The 26,147-nt window shown below is 40.0% G+C and overlaps 3 protein-coding genes across 5 annotated transcripts; all 3 read right to left on the reverse strand.

Moving 5' to 3' along the window:
* Positions 1 to 1,259: 1,259 nt before the first annotated feature.
* tspan14 (tetraspanin 14) lies at positions 1,260 to 6,483 on the reverse strand. 3 transcript variants are annotated; one of them, XM_022748211.1, is made up of 10 exons: positions 6,377 to 6,483; positions 5,824 to 5,904; positions 4,988 to 5,038; positions 4,532 to 4,678; positions 4,105 to 4,275; positions 3,693 to 3,707; positions 3,467 to 3,577; positions 3,280 to 3,330; positions 3,066 to 3,179; positions 1,260 to 2,923 (listed from the first exon to the last, which is right to left on the reverse strand). In XM_022748211.1, the coding sequence occupies exons 2-10, from the start codon at positions 5,902 to 5,904 to the stop codon at positions 2,858 to 2,860; spliced, it is 807 nt and encodes a 268-aa protein (XP_022603932.1). In that variant the 5' UTR covers positions 6,377 to 6,483; the 3' UTR covers positions 1,260 to 2,857. The 3 variants fall into 3 exon arrangements, with proteins under 3 accessions (XP_022603932.1, XP_022603933.1, XP_022603931.1); XM_022748212.1 differs by lacking the exon at positions 3,693 to 3,707 and having other exon boundaries at positions 3,066 to 3,176; positions 3,467 to 3,592; XM_022748210.1 differs by lacking the exon at positions 3,693 to 3,707 and having other exon boundaries at positions 1,261 to 2,923; positions 3,467 to 3,592.
* A 4,185-nt stretch (positions 6,484 to 10,668) lies between these two features.
* LOC111223892 (cytochrome c oxidase subunit 7A-related protein, mitochondrial-like) lies at positions 10,669 to 15,589 on the reverse strand. Its single transcript, XM_022748190.1, has 3 exons — positions 15,432 to 15,589; positions 11,322 to 11,456; positions 10,669 to 11,010 (listed from the first exon to the last, which is right to left on the reverse strand). Exons 1-3 carry the CDS (start codon positions 15,498 to 15,500, stop codon positions 10,870 to 10,872), a joined length of 345 nt encoding a protein of 114 aa, XP_022603911.1. The 5' UTR covers positions 15,501 to 15,589; the 3' UTR covers positions 10,669 to 10,869.
* Positions 15,590 to 19,277: 3,688 nt separating this feature from the next.
* Positions 19,278 to 20,604, reverse strand: LOC111223909 (potassium voltage-gated channel subfamily G member 3-like). The gene is made up of 2 exons (XM_022748209.1): positions 20,030 to 20,604; positions 19,278 to 19,923 (listed from the first exon to the last, which is right to left on the reverse strand). Exons 1-2 carry the CDS (start codon positions 20,602 to 20,604, stop codon positions 19,278 to 19,280), a joined length of 1,221 nt encoding a protein of 406 aa, XP_022603930.1.
* Between the last annotated feature and the right edge of the window lie 5,543 nt (positions 20,605 to 26,147).

Consider the following 26,147-nt stretch of genomic DNA (forward strand, 5'->3'; position numbering starts at 1 on the left):
CGCCCTGTGCACACACACACACACACACACACACACACACACACACACACACACACACACACACACACACACACTCATGCACGCGCACAGGAAGTGATTGAACAACGTGTTTATTAAGAAAGATTGAGCAGGAAACTTTGGCTTTTGATAACATGAAGCTGTTGAAAACAAAACAGCTCAGATCACAAATTATGTTAATCAGTCCAGTTGACAAAGAAGTGACTTTAGAATAAAATATTTAAGGAATCAGGAGCAGATTTTGTTGTCAACTTTTTCCACATAAAGGAGTTTCAGTGTCAGGGAAGAGAGTTAAAGTCAACCTGAAACAGGCTGTAAACACTATCACACCTTCATTTACCTGCCCTGGATCCACAAAGTGTATCTTTACTTAAAGCTCCTCCAGTGTAAAGGTCTGTGTCCATGTGTAGTGTGATTATAGATCAGGTCTAGCTTCTATATTAATACTGTGAAAGTATCAAAGCCTCAGTCCACAGAGAAATGCACACAGCCTGTATTCAGAAACTGAGCCTTAAAACCAGCCGTCAGGACTTCTGGAACTTTGTGATGTCACAACAAAGCAGTCACCAAGCCCCGCCCACCTGGACCCACCATCCAAACCTTGCAGGATTTGGTTTCTCTGAGTGTTTTTACCTGAAATCTGCTTTATTTTTATTGGATCACTCAGAAAACAGTCAGCCAATCAGAAGAGAGGCTCAGAGCCTCCTTTCTTCTGATTGGCTCACCGACCTGTTGTTACTAGAGCTCCAGAGAGAAGCCTGAGAGAGGAGATGTGAAACTACACTGAGATGGTTTTTGGTTCTTAAAACCACAAATATATCTTCTTATGGATCAACACTGCAAAATAAAACAATATGGTGTACAATATGGACCTTTAATTGATTAATCAGATTATAATCAATAAATCAGACCAAACTCAGTTTCTTCACGTTTCATTCATGACGTGTAATTCATTCTTTACTTTTCTTCTCATGTCATGAATCAAATTTCTTCTTCACTTTGTGACGTCAATATGTTAAAAATCAATCAGCTGAAAACTGAAACACTCTGATCAATAAGTGATCAATACAAAAACGTTTTAAATAAAAGCTTCTTCTGTTCTCTACTTTCGTTTGAACTTTTCTTACATTAAAAAAACTATTTAACTTTGATAAATGAACAAAAAAGATCAAACAATGAACTCTGACCAAATTTCATTTTTTATTTAGTTGAATATAAAAAGATAAAAAAAATTCACTTTTATAAAAAAAAAAAAACACACAATTCCTTCAGAATAAAAGCTGTCTGGTTTTTAAACACAAACCAAAGAAATTAAATCATCCATCCATGAATTCATCAACAGAAAGAGAAAAACAATAGAAAAATTAAAGCAGAAGTTTAACGTTAATTCTGAATATTCTCTCTGGAAAGGCTCAAACATCCTGAAACCTTTATTCATACAAAGTAACTCAACAAAAACACCTTATTTATTCAAAGCTTGTTAACATGAATCCAGTGTCAATAAAGTTCAAAACCTTCATATTAATCAAACATGTGATCACATGACCTGAAGCCTTTTAAAGGAACAGTCCACGATTTTAAAGATTTCTGTTTTAAACTGATTTCATCTTGAGACTGTTTAAAGTCTGATACTCCCAGTGTTCAGTACTTCTGTGTACCACATACTGATATATTACTACTATATGCAGTACTGGAACAGTATGTACTACATATGTACAGTGAGAGTCTGTAGTCTGGATTGAGGATTCAAAGGCAGCCTGAATGAACCTTTATCAGTTTGACACTTTCACAGTTTACAATTAGTTTCATTTTAATGCAACAATCAGCCAATTAATCAATTAATCAATCAACAGAAAAATGAATCAGAAACCGAATCTCATGTGTCCATATTCACACGAGGATTCGCTTCTGCTCTTTGTTGTATTTGTTGCTGATTATGGAAAAGTGAATATTTTTCCAGACAACAGTTTTCACTGTTTCACTTTCACTGTGAAAACTGTCAGCTGATTGATCGATAATGAAAATAATCATTCAGTTTGTGCTTTTATTTTGAAGTTTCAGTGTTGGAGGCTGGGCCATCTTTATATGTTGAGCTCTAATTGGATAAAGTTCAACCTCTGTTTTTACACTCTGATGTGGCATCATTTCTAAATGACATGAAGCTGTGATCACAGAGTAAGGAGGGAACTTCACCTGCTGTCACACCTGGATGACATCACTGACTCCTCCCTCTCTGTGTCGAATTTACACCTGAACTGAGATCAGACACCTCAGACAGGTTTTAAATCACTGAAACTGATGATGATGATGATGATGATGATGATGATGATGATGATGATGATGATGATGATGATGATGATGATTAAGGAGGCACTGAAGGGTAAACAGCCAATCAGGTCAAAGGGCACATTGGTTCAACAAACATTCAAACAGTAGAAAAAGACTGAAGCTGCAGTCTGAAGAGTAGCAGCGAGAAATTGGAAATAGGAAAAGCGAAGGCAGTGTGGCGCTGAGCAGCTACAGATCAGTCATTGACGAAAATCTAAATATAAAAATAAAAACATCAGCAGAACTTCAGAGGTTCTCAAAGATTTCAGATGGATCTTTCACACTGAAAAAATATATCTCTCAGGACTTCAGGGTCTCTGAACAGTCAATGTAAACAGACAAAGCAAGCCATGTTTTCAGTCATCATAGCAACATCATCATCAGAAGGCTGACCTGATGATGTGAAGAAGAAGTAGAAGAAGAAGAAGTAGAAAAAGAAGGCACGTGTCTGAATGAAGAAACTTGGTCCAGTAACACCTGGTGTAAAGCCCCGCCCCTTAAGATGTAGACTTCAGTAGCTGAATTTGGCTTTTTCGATGTCGGTGACCAGAGTCTTGGCCAGGTAGATCCCCACCATCTGATCACAGAGAGAGAGACAGGTCAACAGGTAAACAGGTAGACAGGTCGAGAGGTAGACAGGTAGACATTATTGATTAGTAGATTTAAAACAAATAAACTTTTCCACGGAAAAGAAAAAACACTGAAGTTGATGCTTGTACCTGCAGCAGAGAGATGACGATGAAGACAATGGCCACAGTGTAGAGATTTCCAGGTAACCAGTCCTCCAACGCTGCGATACACCCTTTAGTGTAGATGTCATTACTCCACTCCTTCTGCACAGGAAGATAACACAACATTAGAGAACATGCTCCTGTGAGAACCTTACCAGGTTCCTGTTATGACATCATCAAAAGGTTCTTGTGAGAACCTCACCTTTGGTTTGTTTCTCACGTCGTAGCCGCACTGAGTGTTCACCACCGAGTCCTGAAACAAACACAAGCTGCAACCGTGAGACAGAACCCGGCTCCAGAACATCACCACAGTCTGACTTGTTATCTTTTTATGTAACCATGGTGACTAGTGATGTGTATTGATAAGAACTGATCAATGATAAACTCACAGCAGGATCAGACAAGCAGCAGGAGAAGGGAACTCCACACTTCTCTCTGCTGCGATTCGTGTCGTTACAGCTGAAGTAAGCGTTCAGGTCCCAGTCGTTCGGTTCCTCAGCTCCACAGCAGTTGTTCTGTTTAAAGAACAAACTTCAAATCAAACAAGATCCTTCACCCGACACGAAACCAGATCCTAAAGGTTTAACTTAAAGGTTAACTAAAAGGTTCCTGAGCTCCACAGCAGTTGTTCTGGTACAAAAACCACATCCTTCACCCAACATGAAACTACATCCTTCAACAGGTGCAAGTTTCTAAAGTTTAAAGTTTCTTGAGCCTCACAGGAAGGGTACAGGATAAGAGAGGTACTTAAAATACTTAATTTGTAAACAATCAAAATCATTCAATTAACAACAAACAAGATCCTAAAAACTAAACGGTTCTTGAACACAGCAGTGGTTCTCTTATACAAAAAAATACTTCTACCAACCAGAAGCAAGACGCTTAACACAAAGAAAGGCCTTTTGAGTTTCCTGTGCTTTTCTCTAAACCTTTGATGGCCATGATTTTTTATTTTGTCCCAGGACAAATGTATTTACACGATTAACAGAATAAATGTGAGTAAAAACAGTGGACAGTGATGAGTTACCATCCTCTGCAGAGAGTCGATGAGATTCTGCAGATCGATGTCATCTCTGTACGCTTTGATGTTCGCCAGGAAGAAGTCGTTGAGCCACGCTCTAACCTGACTCTGAAAAACCACAGCCAGCACCGCCGCCAGCAGCTCCAGGAAGAAGATGAAGCCGATCATGCCCGAAAACTGAACGAAAAAACACAAACATGGTTTTAAACGTCAAAGAAAACACACAGAAAGATGTTCTTAATGTACAAATTGGGCTTACAGATGTTTTTAAACATACAAACGTGAGCGTACAGATGTTTTTAATGTACACAATTGAGCATACAGATGTTTTTAAACATACAAACGTGAGCGTACAGATGTTTTTAACGTATACACTTGAGCATACAGATGTTTTTCATGTACGAACTTCAGTAAACAGATGTTTTTAACGTACAAACTTCAGTAGACAGATGTTTTCTCTCAGAGCTCCCACGCAGCCGGCAAAGCCCAGGATGAAGGTGACTCCACCGACCACCAGGACCAACCAGACCGGGTCGAAACCATGCAGCTGGGTCACCTGGGTCAGGTCCAACAGGACTCCCTGTGAACCAAAACAGACCAGAACCTTGTGATAGTAGTAGACTGTTGTTCAATGGCAGCAAGCAAATGACTCTTAAATGCATTACTTCCCCCTTCTGGTAGTAATGAATTATTTATCCACCAGGCACCAGTAAAAAACAACTGAAGAAATATATTTACAAAAGACAGTCACATAAACTCTTTGATTTATTTATAATTTGATGACCCATCCCTAATATTGACATGATGACATGTTCTTTATATGAGACAGTTGCTGTTTTAATAAGTTTATAGTTAATATACTTATTTTTGACTGCATGTGTTAATTCACCTTTTCACTCCAGGCCCAGAAACCAGCCGCAATGAAGGCAACTCCAGCCAGCTGCAACACACACACACACACACCAGCAATTAGATGGATCCATCAGACACCAGCGTTAGCACAGATCCAGCCTCTTACGTGATAACAGAGTTGAATCATGTGATGGAACCAGTTTGTGTAAACTGACCACTCATGTTCATGTTCCTTACAGATGTAGTTGTAAATGTGTTGAACATCTGCAGATGATGTTCAGCTCTGATGTTAAACTGTCCAATAACAACATGAAGCAAATATTACATTCACACTCTGACACCAAACTTTATCCAGAAGGAGTTTCATCACACTGTATATCAAAACCCCACAGGAGGAAGACCACAGACACTGACTGAAAGCTCTCACATCAAAATGTTCGTGTCTGTACATGGCTCAGGATGTTTCATAACAGCTGAGACTCTTCCTGTTCAGCCACAGACAATTTTTACTCTACACAGGAAGTCCTCTTAACCAACGCCCAGAAAAGAAAACGTTTCAGAGAAAACACAACTCAGCCTGAGGCAGTTCCTCAGGTAAACACACCAACAAGTCAACATGTAAACAGATAAACATGTCAGCAGGTCAAAAGATAAACATAGCAGAATGACAACAAGTCAGCAAGTAAACAAGTCGACACGTCAGCAGGTCAACAGATAAACATGGCAGCAAGTAAACAAGTCAGCAAGTCAGCAAGTATACAAGTCAGCAGGTGAACAAGTCACTGTAGATGTATATGATAAATAAAACATGTAAACAGGGGGAAAAGTGATCACGTGAACAGGTGAATGTGTGTGTGTGATGATGTGACTCACCCAGAAGATGATGTTGTAACTGAACATGAGATACTTGTAGCAGCAGCTGACCTCAGTGTTCTCATACCGGTAGTAATACATCTGTCAGTCACAAAACACTTGTATTAAACACATATACAAACATATATATAGACTGTTATATATTCTACATATGTACTTTTATATATTCTATACATGTACTGTGATATATACAGATCACCAACACATTAGCTGTTAGCGGTTAGCTCCTATAGTTTAACTAAACTTTACTAGCCACTGTTAGCTTAGCTGAAGCTAACCAGAGGTTTGTGAAGGGACGTTTTTCTCTGATGAATCACCGACACATTTACCCACCCCCTGGTCAGTCTGTACCGTACCGTCAACTACCGTTACTGACCGTTATTAACCGTTAATTTGTATTGATAAGTAGAGTTTTTTAAGTTTCAGTTTGTTTGAAGCTATCAGGAAACCGCTAATGGTAACGCTAACAGAGTAATGTGTGAATAAACGGAGTGTTTAACCGGAGAAGTTGTCTGTAACCGAGTAATGTTCGTCACGAGCCGGTCAGACTCACCTCAGATCAGTTTAATCCACGGGTTTCTGTTCCCGATACTTTAATCAAACTAACACACCCTGGTTGTATCGTACTGCCGCTTCTTCTTCTGCTACTACGACACAAACAACGACCTCTTCTTCTGTGGTGTTTACAGTTGTTGACGCAGCAGTTTACAGGCGTGTCACTGCTATCTTGTGGAGCGGCGAGGAACTGCTGTCTAAAATAAAATAAAATAAAATAAAATAAAATAAAATAAAACAAAATATTGTATGTAAGATTTCTCCTTTGTTGCAGATATAAAAAAGGAGGAAAGAAAAGCCGTTAAACAGGAAAATCTGTTAACCTGTCTGTATTAATGAGGATCCATCATTTTATTAATTAATAACTTTATCTCTGTGATGTTATAATGAACCAGCTGACTGATGAGCTCACTGACAGTCATTAGTTACGTTAATGAGTTGATCGTATTAATGATTATTAATGATCAGTCTTCCACACTGAACCACAACAACCAATCAGAGCAGCTGAACCTCATTAATATGCAGATTAATGCAGAAACAGTAAACCTGATGTTTCACCAAACAGTGTTTATCTTTATAACTTGATCAGAACAGCTCCCAATCATCTGGGCCTTATTGATCAACCCTTTCACAATAAACGTCCTGAAGATGAGCTGCTGCACCTTGATCAACTGGTTCAGTCAGATTCAGAACACCAAACCAAATCAGACCAGACTGAACCAAACCAAGTCAAATCAAACCAGACCAGACCAAACCAGACCAGACCAGACCAGACCAGACCAGACCAGACCAAACCATACAGGCAGAACAACTTCAATGATTGAATTCACTGAGCAGATCAGAAATCCAGGCTGAACAAGGACTTCATGTCCTGAGTGAAGGAAGCTGCAGCTGCAAATTTGCATATTCATGACATCATCAGGTAACAATCAACTGTGATGTCGGCCAATCCCAGCTCCATGCTGCCTGCATGTTAATCATTGAGCTGTTTATGATGTGAGGGGCTCGTTAATGCCTCTCCACTGGTGCTGCTGCTCTTAATTAACTTCCTGCGAGGCTGCTGAGGTCACAGCAAGTCATAGAAATTAATTAATAATGATAATAAAATATTTAATCAATCAATTAGAAGAAAAAACTATAAAGTGGCAACAAGAACAGCTTTTCAGTTGCACTTGTGGCCAAAAGTAAGTAGACAGGCTGTGAGATTTTAAACAACAATGTCAAACCGAATCAGTTTTTACCTCAAAAGTTCTGTTAGTCTCCACAGCCTGAATCCTGCTGTTACCATGGAGACAGTGACCCGATGTTCTCCGTCACCATGGAGACGGTGAAACAGGATTCTGGGTTAGACTCTAATTCAGTTCAGTTCAATTCAATTTCATTTGTACAGCACTCAAGGCAGTTCACAGAGTCAGGTCAAGGCCTCACAGGACTACAGAGGGAACAGATCCAGTGGATCTAATGTCAATTGAATATTATTTTAAATGATTAAAATTATTTTTATGCTGACAAGGTTTTTGGCCTGTCCCTCGCTATGATTGTTCTAATTCAGCAGGACTTTTAATTTGTAAAATATAGGTAAACTGTTACAATTTTCACAGGTCAATTATTTACAGTGTACTAAATGTTGTTAAAATGTTTGATTAGACACCTAGATGATTCATAAGAGACATTGTGGGTGAAAAATGACATTTTCTTGCCAGAAATATCAGCCATCTTGGAAATGGTGGCCAATTTGAATTTTTGAGTGGTGTTTTGTCAAAGTTTAGTATTTGTATCCACATTTGAAAAATGCAGTTATCTACTGCGCTCATATGTTGTTATACTGAGAGAAGAAACTCTGAATAATTTGTTTTCTAATAATAAGGAGAAAATATGTCAGAATAAGATGGAAAAAAACAAAACAATGTGGAAATGATTCAGTGAAAACGCTGCTGTGACGTTTACATGTTCCTAATAATTTGGACAGAGTTCAGACTGTGTTGTGATCTGTTACTGCGACGCCTCACCTCAAGCATCCCATCACCGTCTCCATGGCAACAGAGCCAGTGATATGACACGCTACACAATATTAGGATCGTGTCTCATGAGGCTGAGCTCAGTGTGTTTCAGTGTGTCTGTGTGTGTGTGTGTGTATGTGTGTGTGTAACAGATGAAGTGTGATCTGATCAGTTTTACAGATGAACTCATGAACATCATTAACACCCAACTCCTCTGGCTCTGCTGCGCACACGCACACACACACACACACACACACACATACCAACGTGTCACCTTTGACTGTGACCAGAGTCCATTCACATTCTCCTGCGTTGAACCAAGGACAAAAACGAGCTGTGTGTGTGTGTGTGTGTGTGTGTGTGTGTGGAGCATGAGATGTGAAGGTCGTCAGATGAAAGCTGAACCAGTTTTTCTGACAGAATGAATCAGTTCACCACCTCCTGCCGTCTGACTGCATCCAGCCTACACACACACACACACACACACACACACACACACACACTTAGAGAAAAACCTGCTGCTCTGAACACAAAATCTTTCTATCCACTGGAAAACATTTCATCACACTCATCACAGATCTGACAACAGGCTTCACAGGAACCATGGAGACTCCACTCGTCTTCTTTGTTCAGATTCTCTTTTGTTTCAGCTGCACAAAAACAAGAATACTACTACTGCTACTGCTACTACTACTAAGACTACTACTAATACTTCTACTACTCATCACTTATCACATCACTGATCTGCTCCTCTATTTCACAAACTACAGATTCTCATATTCATATCAATACTTTCAAGTTATAGTCAATGGAAGGGAATATTCCCGAGCATTTCAAAACTCACTTTAAAGCAAATTCACAGATCCATGCTTTTTTTTCCAACTCGTCAATCTTCTGACCTTCATCCTCCAGAGGTCAAGGTTCAATAGGATTTTTTTTTTAACAAATAATGGGAATTATTTTCTCCATTTGGCAAAGAACTGTTCTTCTATAAAATGTTACAAAAGATTTTTAAAAGACCATTTAGCTGCTGTTTTATATTGTATTACAGTCCATGTATTAATGTTTTATTTGTTTTGCTTAATACTATTGCTCATGGAGTTAAACTCATGCACATCACAACCTCTGCTCTTAATTTTAAAATTACTGTTATTATTGCTGGTAATTTTAGTATATATAGTTTGAATCTATTAGTTTCTCATCATTTTTTCACTTTATTTTCTTGTATGTTCATTTTGCATTTTTTTTTAATAATTTTGTGATATTACAACATTACTAAGCCAATTTTTAAATTGTGCAAAAATAAATAAAACTAAAATAAATAAATCAATTAAACTTAAAAATATAAAATCAGTTTGTGGAGAAATGTCTCCAGTCTCGGCATCTGGCTGTTGCTCAGGTGAAGTTGATCTGAGGTCTGCTGGTGTATTGATTGGACGGGTTTATAATAAAGCTGAGAGAACAGATAATCCTCGAAAATCCAGCGACATAAGACAGAGATAATGAGGAGGATCAGGATTCATAAAGACAGGATCAACTCAGAGCAGAGGAACAAACAACAGATCTGATGTCTCACAGCTTTGTCTCCAGTGAAATCAGAATAATTTATATTTAAATTTTACAGATGTTTTTTTTTTTTCTGCAGCTGCCTGATCTCAAACTGGTCTCACATCAGTCTGACAGCAGAGTTTCAGTTCCTCACTCTGAAGCTGACACATGTGAAACATCTGGAAAACCACAGAACAACCACAGACTGTAAAAATGATCAAAATGTGAATGGAGTTTGGTTCACAGACTGAATGTGCAGCAGGAAGATTACACCTCACCTGTCCACAGGTGTGTGTCCATCAAGTACCTGTCTGTTTATTTTAAACATTTCCTTTTTTCTTAATTCTTTTTTTATTGTATTACTTCATGATACTTTTAAAACATTCTATGAGACTGAGACTGATGAGTCAAAATAGATAGTACAAAAACAATTTAGGACCAGTGAAGTAAATGATATTATAGGCATCTAACAAGAAAACAAAAAACAAAACAAAAACAAACAAGTAAATACCCAATACATTAAATACTGAACAGACAAATCGAACCAATGTAAATAACTAAAAACAAAAAACCAGACACAAAAAAATAAAGAAAAAACTTGGGGTGTACCATTTCTCTTCTCCATCTTTCCCATATTTTCATAAATTTGTCCTGTTGGAACTATTATTATTATCATTTAAACATTTATTATTATTTATTACTATTATTATTATTTAAACACAGAAACACACACACACACTGATTCTTTTACAACAAAATATACTTTATTATTAATTCACCACACTAAATCATATTTCTGTACAGAGTGTTTTTATCTGCAGACAGACTGTCCCTGAATGCCTCATCAGAGACCTCCACTCATCCCTGAACGCCTCGTCGCCCATTCACACTTAACATACACTGGAAAATTCTGGTCCAATCAGAACGCGGCAGCTCTGTAACATCACTTGTTGCCGGGCTGGGCGGCGAGGTACAGAGCCACGAGGCAGTATACCGCCCCCCCCACAGTCAGACCCATGGTGGTCCGGTACAGCAGCTTGTCTATCAGACCCCTCTTCAGGTGGACCGGGACCCCATCTGCTTTCTGAGACGAGGAGGAAACAGGTTACCAGTGAGGGGCGGGGCTTATATCACCTCATACAGGTCACATGATTACAACAAACACACCTGAGCAGAGTTCAGTTTAACTAAGTTTAATGTTCAACTACATGTGACTAGAGACCTAAAACTTTTTCACCCCCTCAAGGACCGTTGAATATATTCAAGGACTTCTGTCTCCTCATCCCTGACCTATAGGACCTGTTCACCTCTCAAGAACCTTAAAAATAGAATCCTGCCATCTGATTGGCTGCCAGCTGTCAGGTAAACAGTTTCACCTCCATAAAGGTGACTTACCTGGAATAATTTCTGCATTTCCTGGACTCTGTTGGGTCCCATGTACTCCACCTGACCTCCTGCTTCTGATGCCAGTTTGGTCGGAGACGCGAAGATGGCGGGGGGACTAACAGGTGGGACACTTGGACGCAGACCCTGAGGAGACACACACAGGTGGAGACAGGTGTTACCAGTGGGCCGGGTGACGCCTTTAGTGTTTGTGTTTGTCAGTGTTTGTTTCGTGTTTGCTCTGCAGCTGAGGCTCGTCTTATATTTCAAGACTACACACTTAGATGTTCATTCATTATAACACATTTTTTTGAATAGAGACCAGTGTAACTACAGTCTTTTACAGTGTTGCATTGTGGGTTATTTGCAGCCTTACTACGTTGCTATGCTAGCGAATGTTTAAGTCTGTCTATAGTGAGTCTTTCAGCAGCAGTTTGTGAACGCTGCTCTAACATGTTCTGCTGCCACAGAGGAAATAAATTCATGATGAGTGAAAGTGAGTTCAGAGAGTCTCTCACTCAGCATGCTCTCATGTGCACCCTGAATTACAGGCACAGAGGGGCTGGTAAGAGATGGTGAAAACTTTATGGATTTTTTGATGGTCCACCAATGTTTATTTTAGTTTATTTATTTATTTGACAGGGACAATGTCATTTAACATAGTTTGAAAACATGGTATGAAACTAATGTGTTGCACAAAGAGTTTATAGCTGTTGCTAATTCTCAACTCCTGTATGTAGTTGGGTTTATACATGTATAATGTAATTAAAACAGTCAAAAGCAATAACAAAACAAAACAGACAACATGATTGATAATATCCCACAATTAGCTCAAAATATACAGATGTTCAGTCTGAAAAGAGACAACAACAGAACAACAAGCTACAAATGCAGCAGGATTTGTCCTGGTCATTATCAGTCCCAGTACGAACCAGGGAGAAAATCTGAAGAGGACTGAAGACTGAGGTCTGAAAAATGTAAATGTCAGAGAAAATAAGGCTGTGAGAGGAGTGAGAGAGGAATCGACTCCTTACAGTAAATCAGTCAGCTGACTAAGGACCACAGGGAGAGTGAGCTGCCCACTGATGTCTGACCGAACACAGATGTTGGTGAGCAGCCAAACGCTGTGAGAGGACGGGAAAACTGCAGTTCTTCAGTCCAATTTCACCAGAGTTATTTATGTGGTGCACAGAGTGATCACTCACACGGATCTGAAGGATTACTTCACTCCGTCAACGAGCATTTTGTTTTGATTTTTAAGATAAGATTTACCTCTATCTACATTTATTGATCCCCCTGTAGAAGAAATTCAAATTGACACAGTGTAAAATAAAATAAATACTTTTACTTTAAAATAACTCCACAGACTGTTAATCTGTTATTACACCCACAATAATAACTGAAAATACACAGCTGGATGTGTTTGGTGTTTGGGACTTATACTTGGATCCAGAGTGGTCTGACTAAACTACATCTTATACAGTTTTATATTTCCTTACTGATGGAAAAGATGGTTAATACTTCTGTTATCAGCTACATTATAAGACTTTGACATAATTCAACTTCTTATCTGAGAGAACTTCCAAAAATTTCCTTTTCCTGACAAATTAAAAAAAAAACAACGACTGAATCATTGTATGACAGGAAAACACCACCCTCTAATAAATCATTAGTGGTGTTTAAACCATGGGAACGCTGCTTCCAGTACAGATTGTGGGTATGGTGTACATTATGTGTAATTTTATTAGTTCTGGTCCAAACATCTCAAGTGTGAAAGAACTGGGTTTTAAGACAAGTGGTTTGAGGAAGCACTTCCTCACGACTGAGTGGTGAACACAGGCTGATTTATCCTCTGCTGCATCCCAATATGTTGTTATTTTATTAAATTATTTCAATCCAAACATCTAGAAGGACCAACTCTCTTTTCTCCTAATGGACACATCATTCACTTAAATGAATCTGCTCCTCAGAAAATGTTGTAAATTAGATTAAAAATAGTAGAAAGGGTTTTTATTGGCAGAATCACACTAATGTAGTTACATTAGGGAACTGCTATCATTTTTATTAAGCTAATTACTACAGATGTATCCTCTCTGCTCCATCAAAGTGTTGAATACAAATACATCAATAAATATTATACGTGATACTTATTATTCTGCATAACCAGTATTTTTTACTTTTGGTGGAAGATGTACTCACATCTTTCACTTATACTAGTATGTAATAAAGATACTTGTATTCAAATTATTACTAGAATAAAAGTAAACAAGTAGAAAAATTCTCTATATTATTGGATTATAATTATATTACACAAACAGACCTCAGAACAGTCTGTTTTAACATCATTTACATTAAACCAACAGCAGGTCTCAGTGTGAACTGATCACAGAACAGCTGCTGAACATCAAAGTTCAAACTGAGCTCAATGACTGAGGAATCTATTGATTATTATCAAAACCAATACAAACACAAAACCAGCTGATCCTGCTTAAAAATGGCTGAAACAATTATCCAGTTAGTTGAATATTAACTTTGTGTAGGGCTCAGCTGAATGTGTCCAGGCTTTGAAGCTTCAACTGTTGCCATGGTAATCAATGTCTAAATCAGTATTTATTATCATTATTATGTATGCATTACCACAAAAAACCACAGCCCTCATCTAATGTTACCAGCACTGACACAGGGACAATGCCCCCCCAGCTCGGGTAACTTTAAAATTTTGGTTTTACACGACTGAAATGATTAATCAACTATCAAATAGTAGCTGATTGATTGATGGACTCATTGATTAATTGACTTGTTTCAGCTCTGAAGATCATTTTACAGGTGATGCCTTCTGTGATTCTGTGGAGCAGTAAAAGTACAAAGATCTGAAATGTAATGAAGCAGAACAAGAACCTCAAACTGAACTTCAGTAAAGTAGTTGAGTTAATGAACTTTGTTACTTTTCACCTCTGATCAATATATTATATAATAATATAAAACTGACAGGACGATTGTAGCCACAGTTTCCTGGTAACACCCTGAATGCAAGACTGTTATTTGTTTGTATGAAAACATAGATGTTCTTCCTGATGAGCTGTTTATTATTAGAAGAAGTTTACAGAGAACAAACTTTCAAACAGCTGCAGGTTAAAACCTTTATTTGTCCAGATCCTGGATCAGTCCTGTTGTTTGATGTTTAATATTTAACTAACAATGGTCTGTAACTATGTTTGTTTTGGTTCAGAGCAGAAATAATCAGCTGATTGATCGACTCGGTTCATCAACAGAAACTATCTTAATAACTGATTAGTGGTTTCAGCCATTTATCAATAAAATCTGCTCTCATCTTCTGGTGTCAATTTGTTCATGTGTCAGAGTTTTATCAGTGATTAAAATAAATAACAATAATAAATAATAGTAAAGGTTTTAACCTGCAGCTGTTTGACAGGAAACACTTCATCCTCTAATCAATAATCCGTTCATTCCTTCACAACTGTTTTAGACTTTGAAGAGAAAAACATTTACACTTGAACTATTTTCTGACTATTTTCTGACATTTCACAGATTAATTAGATTAATAAGAAACCAATCATCAGATTAATCAATAATGAAAGTGATCAGTAATCGTGACTGAGTGAAGAAACAAACTTATCAGAATAAAGAATCATTTTGTTTTAATGTTGAATCTGAATTGCTGATATAAAGACGCCAAATTATTTTCATCATTGATCGATCAATTATTAGTTTCTCCATTAATTTATCAATCATTTTGTCTTTCAAATAAACATCAATTTGTTCCTCTTGTCTATCATCAGCTCGTTTAGAGACTAATATCTGATCAATACAGAGGTGATCAATGCACAGCTGATCAATGAATATCGTCTTTATTGATCGAATGTGTCCTAAGCCTGTCCGCAGCTGTTTGTTTACTGATCATCAGAAATGATGACTGATCAATCATCAACATTAATGAAATAACCGGTAAAAAATAAACTTGTATTTTATATTTGACTCTTCAGTAATCGACCGACCGATAATCGATACATAGGATCCTCGGTATTGATCCTCTTTATCTTCCAGCATTAGCATTAGCTACTCTCTCGGTGCTAAGAAGGTCACGCGGTGTTCCGGTCTCACCTGTGGGTTGTAGGCGTTGGCCGGAGCTCCGGTGAGCCGTTGCGTCACTCCGTTCAGTTTGTAATACATGTTGAGTAGCGGGTAAAACTCAGGTAAAACACACCTGGACACTCGGACACTTCACCTGCTTCTGACGCTTAGCAGACTGCTGCTGCTGCTGCTCCTCCTCCCGATGCCGACACCGCGCGGTGCGATGACGTCAGAGCCGGACTGAAGGACCTGCAGGAGAGGTGTCCGCGACGTGCCCGACTGTAATGACTCAATAGAAATCAATCTATACATAAAGATAGACGACACGTCTCCACTTCTACCCACTGTAAGCCAAAATATAATCAATATCATTTTTTCCGAAAAACGACACATGATATCTTAAATCAAACATGTGGACAGTGTTTGTGGTCGCCGAACCACGGTTTGTACCAAGTTTGATGGAAGATGTAGGAAATAGGGAGTCAAAAGTATGTCAAGCAAATAACTAAAAATGGCGGGAAAAAAATTATGACGGAATTAGGCGAAGTTTATATAAATCTCTTGGCATCATCTACTGAATCCATAGACAACAGATACCATTTTTCTTCCACACCTAACGGTTGCTGAGATATTAGCCATAACATTATTTGTTAGCTAATATTTCACTACATGGTGACACTATTGCTACCATTTTTTAAATATGAGTAGCATTGAGGTGTGAGGAAGCAGTTCTCATGGTTTTTGAGATATCCATCCAAGTTTCATGATGTTTTGTATGGATGACCGGTAAAGTCACAGGAAAAGTAATAAAGCATTTCCTTAATTTCATATTTTAATAGGCATTAAAAATAAGAATTGTGAAAAGAATTTATAAATGAACAATTAATCCATCAATAAATACTGGAAAAACATGGGATGTAACAAGCTCTCTGATTAGTTGGAGAGTTAACCAGTGGGTTTTACCAGCACTAAAGGCCCACAGTGTCTTGGAAAGGCTAAAAGGAGAAGCTAAATGACTAAGCAAATCAGTCACCTAATAGGAACAATAGCTGGAAAAGGTAAATGGAAGTTGAAGAGGGAATCCGGGTATGTATTTCCATTTTTAAAATGCCCTCTCGAATACTTTAAAAAGTAGTTCAAATTTAATTATTTATTCATGAATTAATTAGTGTATTTCTAAATGGTTTATTAATGAGAATTTTATGCTGTTTTTGTAAATCCATTTTTAAATCTGAAGTATTTACTGATGGATTAATCATTCATTTATAAATTATTTTTACGATTCCTATTTTTAATGCCTACTAAAATATGAAATTAAGGAAATGCAATGAAAATTGTAATTCAAACTTTCATATAAAATCAACCATCATCACCAAATGTCATATGACGAAGAACATTAAATAAAGTATGATAATAAAGAATGAAGAGAACTATAGTATGATTCAGACTTGATCCTTCTCAACTGGAAGGCTCCTCATCCACGAGCTGGACTCAGTGACTGAAGGAGGTGATGCAACGTCTCAGACATGAGAAATTGAAATTCATGATCTGTGGCTCCTCTGATAACTGTGCGAAATGTTGGAAACCATTTATGAATTACATTAGAGCTCAGCTTTAACCCCCACCTCCCTGAGTGTAACTCCAAATGGAGTAAGTAACATTTATTTATGTTTCTATTTCTGTCTTCATAACCCATCACAATGACACAAGCCTCAGGCCTGTACTTTGTGAAACTGCCTGTTTGTTAATGTCTGCATGTTTTTCTTCATTCTTTTTTATATTATTGTGTTTTTTTTTCTGTGTTACAAAAAATGCCAATAAAATATGTAAAAAAAGTGGTTTAATGAAGACATGAAAACATGGGCAGATATAATGTGTTTTATTTCACAGTATGGAAGGATGAAAGAGAAACAGAAAAGGAAGAATAAAGAAAGAGTGATGATGATGATTATTAACATGTTTCAAGATGATCAAAGAATAGAGAAAGAATAGAGAAGAAGAAAAGAAAGGATAGAGGAAAAGAAGGAATAAAAAGTGTTTGAAGATTAAAGGGACAGTCCATGTAATTGTGCTTTGTTAGAGGAAGAAGTGTCTTTCTCCAGTGAGACATTTCACACTCCAGCAGCTCGTACATCCTCACTTTCAAAACCAAATGTTTCCAACACTTCCACTTCCTGTCTCTGAGTCTGCCGTTGCCGTGGAAACTGTGGACGGTGTCCAGTTACACCACAGAGTTTAACCCACAACTGTCCAACAAAAACAGACACAAACAGCTGAACATGTGTAGTCTGTCCTGGGAGGGGGGAGGAAGAGGAAGAGGAAGACGAGGAGGAGGAGGAGGAGGGGAGGGGTTCTCCACCTCTGTGTCGCACTGATGAGGTTCTCCAACAGCAGCAGAACGTTACATTAGAACCATTATTATTTAACACCGGCTGTATCACCAGTTCATCACATACAACTATAAACCATCATCATCATTAAACATCAGAGGGACGATCACTGATTAATTTATATATTAATTACCTCACACTCACTTCGCTCTTCTCTACCCGATCTCCTTGCACTTGTTGAATAGATGTAGTACTTACACCAAGGTCTCCTACTGCTCTGAAGCTTCAGTCGTGTCCCTCACTTGTGAGTCACTCTGGATAAAAGATGAGTGAATGTAAATGTAAAAGGAAAAATGCAAATATAAACAAAGTGCTTCTCAATTCAGGATAAAATAAAAAGCTCATTTACAGGGAAATGTTGACAGAATGTAAACAGAAAGAGTGAAATTTAAATTTATTAATACACCTTTGACATTTTTGTGTAGCCTGAAAAAACTACTAACAGTCAGAGATGTTGGGAAAAAAAACCTGAACAAAAAATGTTTTACTATAAGATCATGTCTTTCACTTTATATTTAATCTCCACTTCATCATCATATATGCTTGGTCTGAAGTTTGTATGAGGTGACCAAATTCTTCTTTTATAAATAAGTGTGGAAAATGCTGGATGCATGGTTTATCAACACACTAAAATTCAATATGTGAGGGATGCTGAAGGTAATAATTCAAGCCTGGATGGATGGATGGAATAAAGGTATTGGTTTTCAAAATGAAATATTTCAGTGATATAAATACAATGATGCAGTCATCATGACCTAGATTTGGTTGGACTGAACTCTGCAGCAGAGAAGAAAAAAAACGGAGCCTCTGATGTGACAAACAACTCTGAGCTGAGCCGCTCGATGAAAGGTCGATGTGAGGTGGTGAGTCGTGTCCAGTTCATCCACTTTCAATGCATTTTTGTTGATTTTAGACGATTCTACCGATAAAGATTCCAACAGATAAATGAATATGTATGTGACTTTAAATGGATCTCAGTCATGAAGATTTTTGTACTAGACTCTGCACAGCTGTGTGGGTGTCTACTGCCCTGATTCTTTTGTAAGAACTCAGGTAAATGAGTGAAGATTTATTATGTAACTACCTCTGAACATTGTGGCTATTCACCAATAATTTCTATCAGATCACACGGATCTGTCCATGAAACTACAATGGAGATGATTCTGAAGTTACAGAAAATAAAAGGTTACTGACTGCTCGATACTTGTGGTGGGTATAAAACATAAAGCGCCTAAAACCTGAGACAAACCTGAAGGCAGCAGCAAACAAACAGCTGAAGTTAAGTTGTTTTTGTAGGAACTAATGTGACATTTTGTAGTTTGGTGACTAAGATATTGATGTCTGCAGTATTTCCTGCTTCAGCAGCAACACTGAGGAGCAGTCAGGAGTAAACAGCTGTGATGGATGATTGTTTGGAAATTCTGCATCCACCTTGGCAACAGTATTTATCCTTGGCCAGTTGATGAACTCAGCGGTGGCGTGGCGGTCAGTTGATGAAGTCGGCGGACAGGCTGTGGCTGCAGCGGGCGGAGCGCACCTTGAGCTCATGGTAACACTGGACGAAGCTGTGGTAGATGAAGGTGATGGGCAGCGCCAGCAGCACGATGCCGCTCACCACACAGAGGCCGCCGAGCACGCGGCCCGCCACCGTCACCGGATACATGTCGCCGTATCCCACCGTCGTCATGGAGATAATGACCCACCAGCAGGCGGCGGGGATGCTGGCGTAGTCCTCGTTTCCGGCCTCCAGGTCCAGGCCATGCTCCAGAAGCTGGGCTAGCGCGCTGAAGATCGCCATGGCGACGCAGATGAAGACCAGCAACATCACCATCTCGCGGTAGCAGCGCCGCAGCGTCAAGCCAAGCGTCTGCAGGCCCAGGAAGTGACGCGCCAGCTTGATCACCCAGAAGATCCGCATAATGCGCAGGATGCGCAGTGTGACGCCGGCACGCTGCAGCTGAGAGTTTTCCCCCGTCAGGATCGTCACGGTGACGGAGATGTAGTACGGCGTGATGGCCAACAGGTCAATGATGTTCAGAGGACGACGGACAAACTCACATTTATCACGAGACACCAGGAAACGGACGATACACTCAGCTGTGAACCAGCCAATACAGACCGCCTCGATGATCCTGCAGGGAGACAGCCAATCAGAGAGAGGTAGGAGAGAGAGAACCAATCAGAGAGGGTCAGAGATTGATTCAAGACATGGATGTAGTGGTCTGAAAAGGGTCCTACCTGTGCTGGTCCAGGGTCTCTGCGGCCTTCCAGTCAGGTAAGGTGCTAGCACACAGCATCACCATGGAGATGATCACGAACAGCACTGACACCGAGGCGAGGATCTGTGCCGCCAGTGAGGAAGTGGGCTCCTCGAACGTCCTCCTCATTCTCTCCAGCCAGTGGCTTTGGGGCTCCTCGGGACGCCGCGCCTCCTCCTCGGGGAAGAAGTGGACGAAGCAGTCGGACATGCGGTCGTCGAGGCGTCGCTGGCAGCAGGGCTGCAGGTCCGAGCTCTCCAGGCCCCAGTACAGCATCTCGTTGTAGAAGGACAACTCGCACATGTGTGGCACAAAGCGCAGCTTGCCATGCTGCACGTACAGCATGATGAAGCTGAAGGCCTCCGAGTGCCGGTCGAAGAAAAACTCGTTCCTGTCGCGGTCGTAGTCGTCGCAGAGCTCCAGAAGCTCGCTCTCGGAGACACAGAGATGCAGCCGGCTGAGTCTGCTGAGAGGGAGGCGCTTCATCAGCTCGGCTGAGAAGGAAAACCTGCGACCTCCGACATTCAGGATGCAAAAACTGCTCCCAAACTTCATCTTGAAAGGAAAGACCAAGTTCTGTTTTCTGTTTGCTCAAAAACTCAGACTGCTTCCAAACTTTGTTTCTAGTGATAAAAACACAGACGACTGTTTTCCAATTTTCATTTCTTTCTTTGTTAAAACGTAAGGCTTCTTCCGCACTTTATCGCCCGTTTGTTAAAAAGCTGAAGCTGCTTCCAAATGTGAACTTCATCTTTGTATCTGTTAGAAGCTTTGAAAGTTTATTTTCTGTTCATAAAAACAGAGTGCTTCTTCCAAACCTTAGTTTCTGTCTGTTTAAACTTAGACTTAGACTTTATCTTCTGTTTAAAAGCCGAAGCTGCTTCCAAACTTTGTCTGGTGGTCAAAAACCCAAAAGATCGTCTTCTGTTACTGACGCCACATTCAGCTTCCACACCTCAGTTTGTCTTTAATCAAAATTCATACTGCGTCACAGCTTCATCATCTGTTTGTTGCTTCCAAACTTTTATTCTTCAATAACCTTCACTTTGTCTTCCAAACATCAGTCTGTCTTTAAAGCTTCAGTTTCCTGTTAAAAATAAAAAAAAAACAGGCTGCTGTTTCCAGACTCCGTCTTCCATCTCAAACTGAAGCTGTTCTGTCACATGATCTTAACATTTTCATCTTCTTATAAAACCTTGCTTGCTTCCAAACCTGTTTTCTTAACAGCTTGAATAGAATAAAAAAAAAATGTGTCAGTAACCAACAAGGTTATTTGTGGTTTAATGATCACTGACCTTCTTGCCTGGATCAATGTTCTCAATCTGACTCTCTCTGTCTCTGCACCGTTGTGTATTTTTAGGTGAAACTGAATCACATTAAAAACCCAGAAAACAAAGTGTGATTGCTCCGAGCTGCTGCAGTTTTACACTAAAGAACTCAGCTGTGATTTCACACACTGTTCAACAACTCACCAGACATGAAGCTCGTCCTCTCGGTGAAACCAAGACCTTTACGTCAGCGCTCACAGCAGGTCTTTGGTTTTAAAGTCGGGATAAATCTCATCAGTGGATCCTGTTTCACTTCTGGTTTGTTTCTTTTCAGTGCTGGATGTGAAACTGAAGAGCAGCACCTCCTCCTCCTCCTCCTCCTGCTGTCTGAGAGGAGGCGGATTAGAGTCGATGATTCAAACAGCAGTCAGTCTGAGCTGCCTAAGCTGAATCTGATTCTCCCCTTTTTTTTTTCTTTTTCTTTGTCTTCCTCCTCTTCTTCTCATGTCCTACATTTTATTCTTCTTCTTCTTCTCTTCAGATCTGATGATCTCCATCGTCGTTCCACATTAAACATTTAATCCACTTCATGATGATTTTATGTTTCAGTGAACATCAAACACCAGCTCTGAATAACGAGTCCCATGTGATGAATTCATTTACAAGCATATTCTGTAGAAACAGCTCCCTCTGCTGGAGGATTCTGTAAACTACATCATCATCATCATCATCTTCATGTCCATTTGATTTAAAGTTAAATCTGTAAACAGAAAAATTGATCTCTGTGTCTTCAGAGCTTCTCTGATTCCCTCTTTAATTTTCTTTTGTTTTATTAGTAAGGACTAAATGGTATAAACGTGGTCTGGTCTGTTCTGTTGGTTCTCGTCTACACTGGGTAACTGCATTCAGGGTATTCCAGAAGTCCATTTCTCCAGGAACGTTTTCCTGCTCCTCCTTTGGGATCCTGAGACATTCTCAGGCCTGGGAACACCCCTGGGTCTTCCCTGGGGTTTTCTCCCTGTTGGACATGACTGGGAAACCTCCAAAGCATCCCTGATCAGGTGCTCGAACCACCTCAGCTGGCTCCTGCGGCTCAACTCTGAGCTCCCTCTGGATGTCAGAGCTCTTCACCCTATCTCTAAGGCTGATCCCACGCATCCTACGGAGGAAGCTTGTATCTGAGATCTCAGGTGAGGATCGTAACTTAGATCTTAGCTTTGTCTACCTGCAACAGTCTGGTACGACGCCCACATCACCACTGACGCTGCACCGACCCGTCTGTCAGTCTCCTGTTCCGTCCTCCCCTCAATTGTGAACAAGATGTCGAGATACCTTCACTTGCTGAAAGAGACTGGTTCATCTCACACCTTCAACAACCCATTCACTCAACCTCTTTTGTGTCTCAGATCAGATATTTCTGCCAGTACACTCACATGTAGTGTACTCACTGGTGTAGTGCGCGAGTTTCAACAGGGTAGCGTTGTCCCAAATCAAACACCGCCGTTGTGATCACAACACGTGACAGGGATTGTCGCCCGACTAACGGCTGCTTTGCTAACTTGAACCTGAACAAATTAGTCCATCGGGGTCGACAAAATGTGCTTCTGCTTCACCGTTTTCACAAGTTTGAAAATATGTTGACGAGTTTTCCGAAAACACAGGGCGAAACACAACATTACGGAAAACACATCATCAGATCATATTTACTGCAGCCGTTATTCCCATTAAATCAACCTTAGCTTCCTGCTGATGATGAGTATTTAGTACATCCTATACAGAGCAATGATTCTGGTGTTATTCATCCAGCAGGGGGCGTCCTCACACTGCACATCACGTCTCAGAGTCCTGAACAACTGAAGAAAAAGAAAACTATGAACTAATTATTAAAACAAGTGATTAAACACTAAAATAAACAGAGGAGCTGTTGAGTTAATGAGTTTTTAATGTTAAAGAGAAATAAACTGTGAGTGTCTGTTTTATAAAAACTGATCCAGTAGAAACTGAATCTACTGAGAGATGATGTCATGATGAATAAATGTCTCTGTCCTTCCTGTTTTATTGAAGCGCCATTATTAACAACTGAAGGGGGGTGTATGTAGTCTCCATAGTCTCCATGGTAGCATGAAAACAGGGCTGAGGGATGCTGAAGGGGGGGGGTCAAACTGACAGACTGGTTTACTGACTGTTTCCTGCTGCTGTTGGAAAAAACAAGGCTGTGAAACAAGAAGAGACTCTGAGGTTCAACAGATTTCATGTTGGTCTGGTTTCTGGACTCCGGTTTGTCTTATTGAAGACACCGTACCGGTAAATAATGAGGATTTATTTACTCTGCGCTCTTGGCCAGGAAGTTTGCTGTGAGGGTGGCGTAGGAGGAAAACTCTTTAAAATCTAAAGGGAACAAAAATCCTGGCTTCGGTGCTTCACAGAGACAAACTTTGGGAAAATTCCCAAAAGTTCAGATTCGCCCTGACACAAAACTTTAAGTACAAACTCAGTGAATGAAGAAAAAGTCTGAGACAAATTCAGGAGATTGTGAAAGAATTGTTTTACAAATGTGAAAAAGAACCAGAGGAATCTGTGACCATCAGTGAAATATGAAGGTGTTTGTCTTAAATAGTTTGTTCTCAACCTGAAGAAAAAACACCAGTTTAAACAATTACAAACTTTAGTATTAAGAGACTGACAGACGACAGCGAGGAGGAGACACAAGGAGAGGAGGAGGAGGAAGAGATGAGGAGAGGAGGAGGAAGAGACATGAAGAGAGAAGGAAGAGGCATGAGGAGAGGAGGAGGAGGAGGAAGAGATGAGGAGAGGAGGAGGAGGAAGAGATGAAGAGAGGAGGAGGAGGAAGAGATGAGGAGAGAAGGAGGAAGAGACATGAGGAGAGGAGGAGGAGGAAGAGATGAGGAGAGAAGGAGGAGGAAGAGATGAGGAGAGGAGCTTTCACCATTTCTTGGTAAAAGTGTTTAAAATCCTTTAAAAAAAACATCAGTTATAAACAGAGGCTCCGCCCACATCATCATCATCATTATTAATTTTATTATTATTGGTGTTGTTGTTGTTGTTGTTGTAGTATTGTAGTGGGCCAATCAGCAGCAGCTGTGTTGACAGTCTGTCAGTGAATCTGATGATGTAACTGATCTGAAGTGAAAGATCAATGCAGATAGAGACAGAGACACTCTTCCTCTTCCTCCTCCTCCTCACTGCATTACAGCAGGAGGTGTGTGGGGCTAATGAGGAGGTAAACGCTCCCCTGGGAGAAGCAGAGTAAGAGTCAGCAGCGTCTCCTCTGCAGAGAGACTGAAAGAGGAGCTGACAGGAGAGACAACAGGCTCCACCCACCTCTGACCTTCACCTCATCCACCGGAGACTTCTTCTTCTTCTCCTCCTCCTCCTCCTCCTCCTGAAACAACATGATGGATGTGAAGGAACCATAAAAACAGATGGAAATTTTCTAAACAAACTTTTCATCCAAGCAGACACACACACACACACACAGAGAGTCTGACGTCCTGCTGGTTTATATTAGAGCAGTAATGATGGAGAATATATTTCGGCCATGTTGTTTGTCGTCATCCTGCATCCTCTCCATTTCCTGTTTATTATAATAATAGTATGAAAACAAACATGGACAGAATAAAAGGAGAAAAGTTTAAGTCTAAAAAAACGGGACACTATTTCCACATGTTCAATTGGGACTAGACCTGGTCCAGACCACCTGAGAGGTCGGGACTCTTAACAGACCTGGTCCAAACCACCTGAGAGGTCAGGACTCTAACAGACCTGGTCCAAACCACCTGAGAGGTCAGGACTCTAACAGACCTGGTCCAGACCATGAGGCCGCTTCAGAATGAAGAAGCAGATCAGAAATAAAGTGAGTCTTTATAAATCAATTCAAACCTTCTCCACCGTCTGTGTCTCCACTGTCATTCAGGACCTGAACGAGAGCAGGTCTCAGGTCTCAGGGTAAATACTGAACTCAGACGGACTTCCACATACTTTCAATCTTATAAATATTATAAATATATATAATTATAAATATTTACCATTAACTGACAATCCTGTGATGATGCAGAATCCTGTGTTTACCTTCCTCAGTGTTGTTAATCTTACCTGGCTCATGTAGTTGAAGCACAGGAGGAGAGGCGGGAACTTCGGTCTTGAGGAATCGTAGCATTTATTTACCGACAAACAGCCTAAAACGCACATTCACATCCAGTGTTACATTCACAGCTACACGGCTAACTGCTAACTAGCTAGCTAACTCTCTGCTCCTGTCTCCAGCGTCACCGCTCTCTCTCTCTCTCTCGCCCGCTACGCACACGACCTACGTACCGATCTATTGGCAAAAAGAAGTCGCTCTACTCCTGTGACAATATTCTGTCTCAAATTTACAGCAGATCTCACACAGAGATGATGAATCGGTGTGATTAGCTCGTTTACCTGCTACTGCTGCCTCTTAACGGTTAAAACAAGTCTGCGCGTGCGTATAATGCTGCGACATCATAACTGATCTCAGAACGGTAGGAGCAGAGTCAAGATCACTTTGGCGATCGGGGGTGATCCTCAATGCAGATGATGCAAACCACCAAAAAAAGAAAATGCCCACCAAAATGGCAGAAATTATAGATACAACAGCCGGAAGTCAAGCTAGTTTCTGAGACAATATAAGCCAATTAGAGTGTTCCACATTGCAGTAGAGCCACACCCCCTTTTCTGCAAGAATGGCCGACCGTGAGGAGAGGAGGAATAATAAAGCACATTTTAATCTAGCACTTATATTGTTAAAGTACATCATTTGTGATTGAAATAAACACGAGATGTTATATT

Source organism: Seriola dumerili, unplaced genomic scaffold (assembly GCF_002260705.1).
Source record: "Seriola dumerili isolate Sdu_G_001 unplaced genomic scaffold, Sdu_1.0 BDQW01000120.1, whole genome shotgun sequence".
Taxonomy (NCBI): domain Eukaryota; kingdom Metazoa; phylum Chordata; class Actinopteri; order Carangiformes; family Carangidae; genus Seriola; species Seriola dumerili.

Bases quoted from the DNA above. Each gene is read 5' to 3' on its own strand.
- tspan14 (XM_022748211.1), bottom strand. From the start codon at position 5,904: ATGTATTACTACCGGTATGAGAACACTGAGGTCAGCTGCTGCTACAAG. The intron at 4,276-4,531 runs GTACGTTAAAAA...TTTTTCGTTCAG, and splicing joins ACATCTGTCTACTGAAGTTT to TTTTCGGGCATGATCGGCTT. The intron at 2,924-3,065 runs GTACAAGCATCA...CTCTGTGATCAG, and splicing joins TCGTCATCTCTCTGCTGCAG to ATGGTGGGGATCTACCTGGC.
- LOC111223892 (XM_022748190.1), bottom strand. From the start codon at position 15,500: ATGTATTACAAACTGAACGGAGTGACGCAACGGCTCACCGGAGCTCCG. The intron at 11,457-15,431 runs GTGAGACCGGAA...GTGTCTCCTCAG, and splicing joins CCAACGCCTACAACCCACAG to GGTCTGCGTCCAAGTGTCCC. The intron at 11,011-11,321 runs GTAAGTCACCTT...TCCTCGTCTCAG, and splicing joins AAATGCAGAAATTATTCCAG to AAAGCAGATGGGGTCCCGGT.
- LOC111223909 (XM_022748209.1), bottom strand. From the start codon at position 20,604: ATGAAGTTTGGGAGCAGTTTTTGCATCCTGAATGTCGGAGGTCGCAGG. The intron at 19,924-20,029 runs GTAGGACCCTTT...GTCTCCCTGCAG, and splicing joins GAGACCCTGGACCAGCACAG to GATCATCGAGGCGGTCTGTA.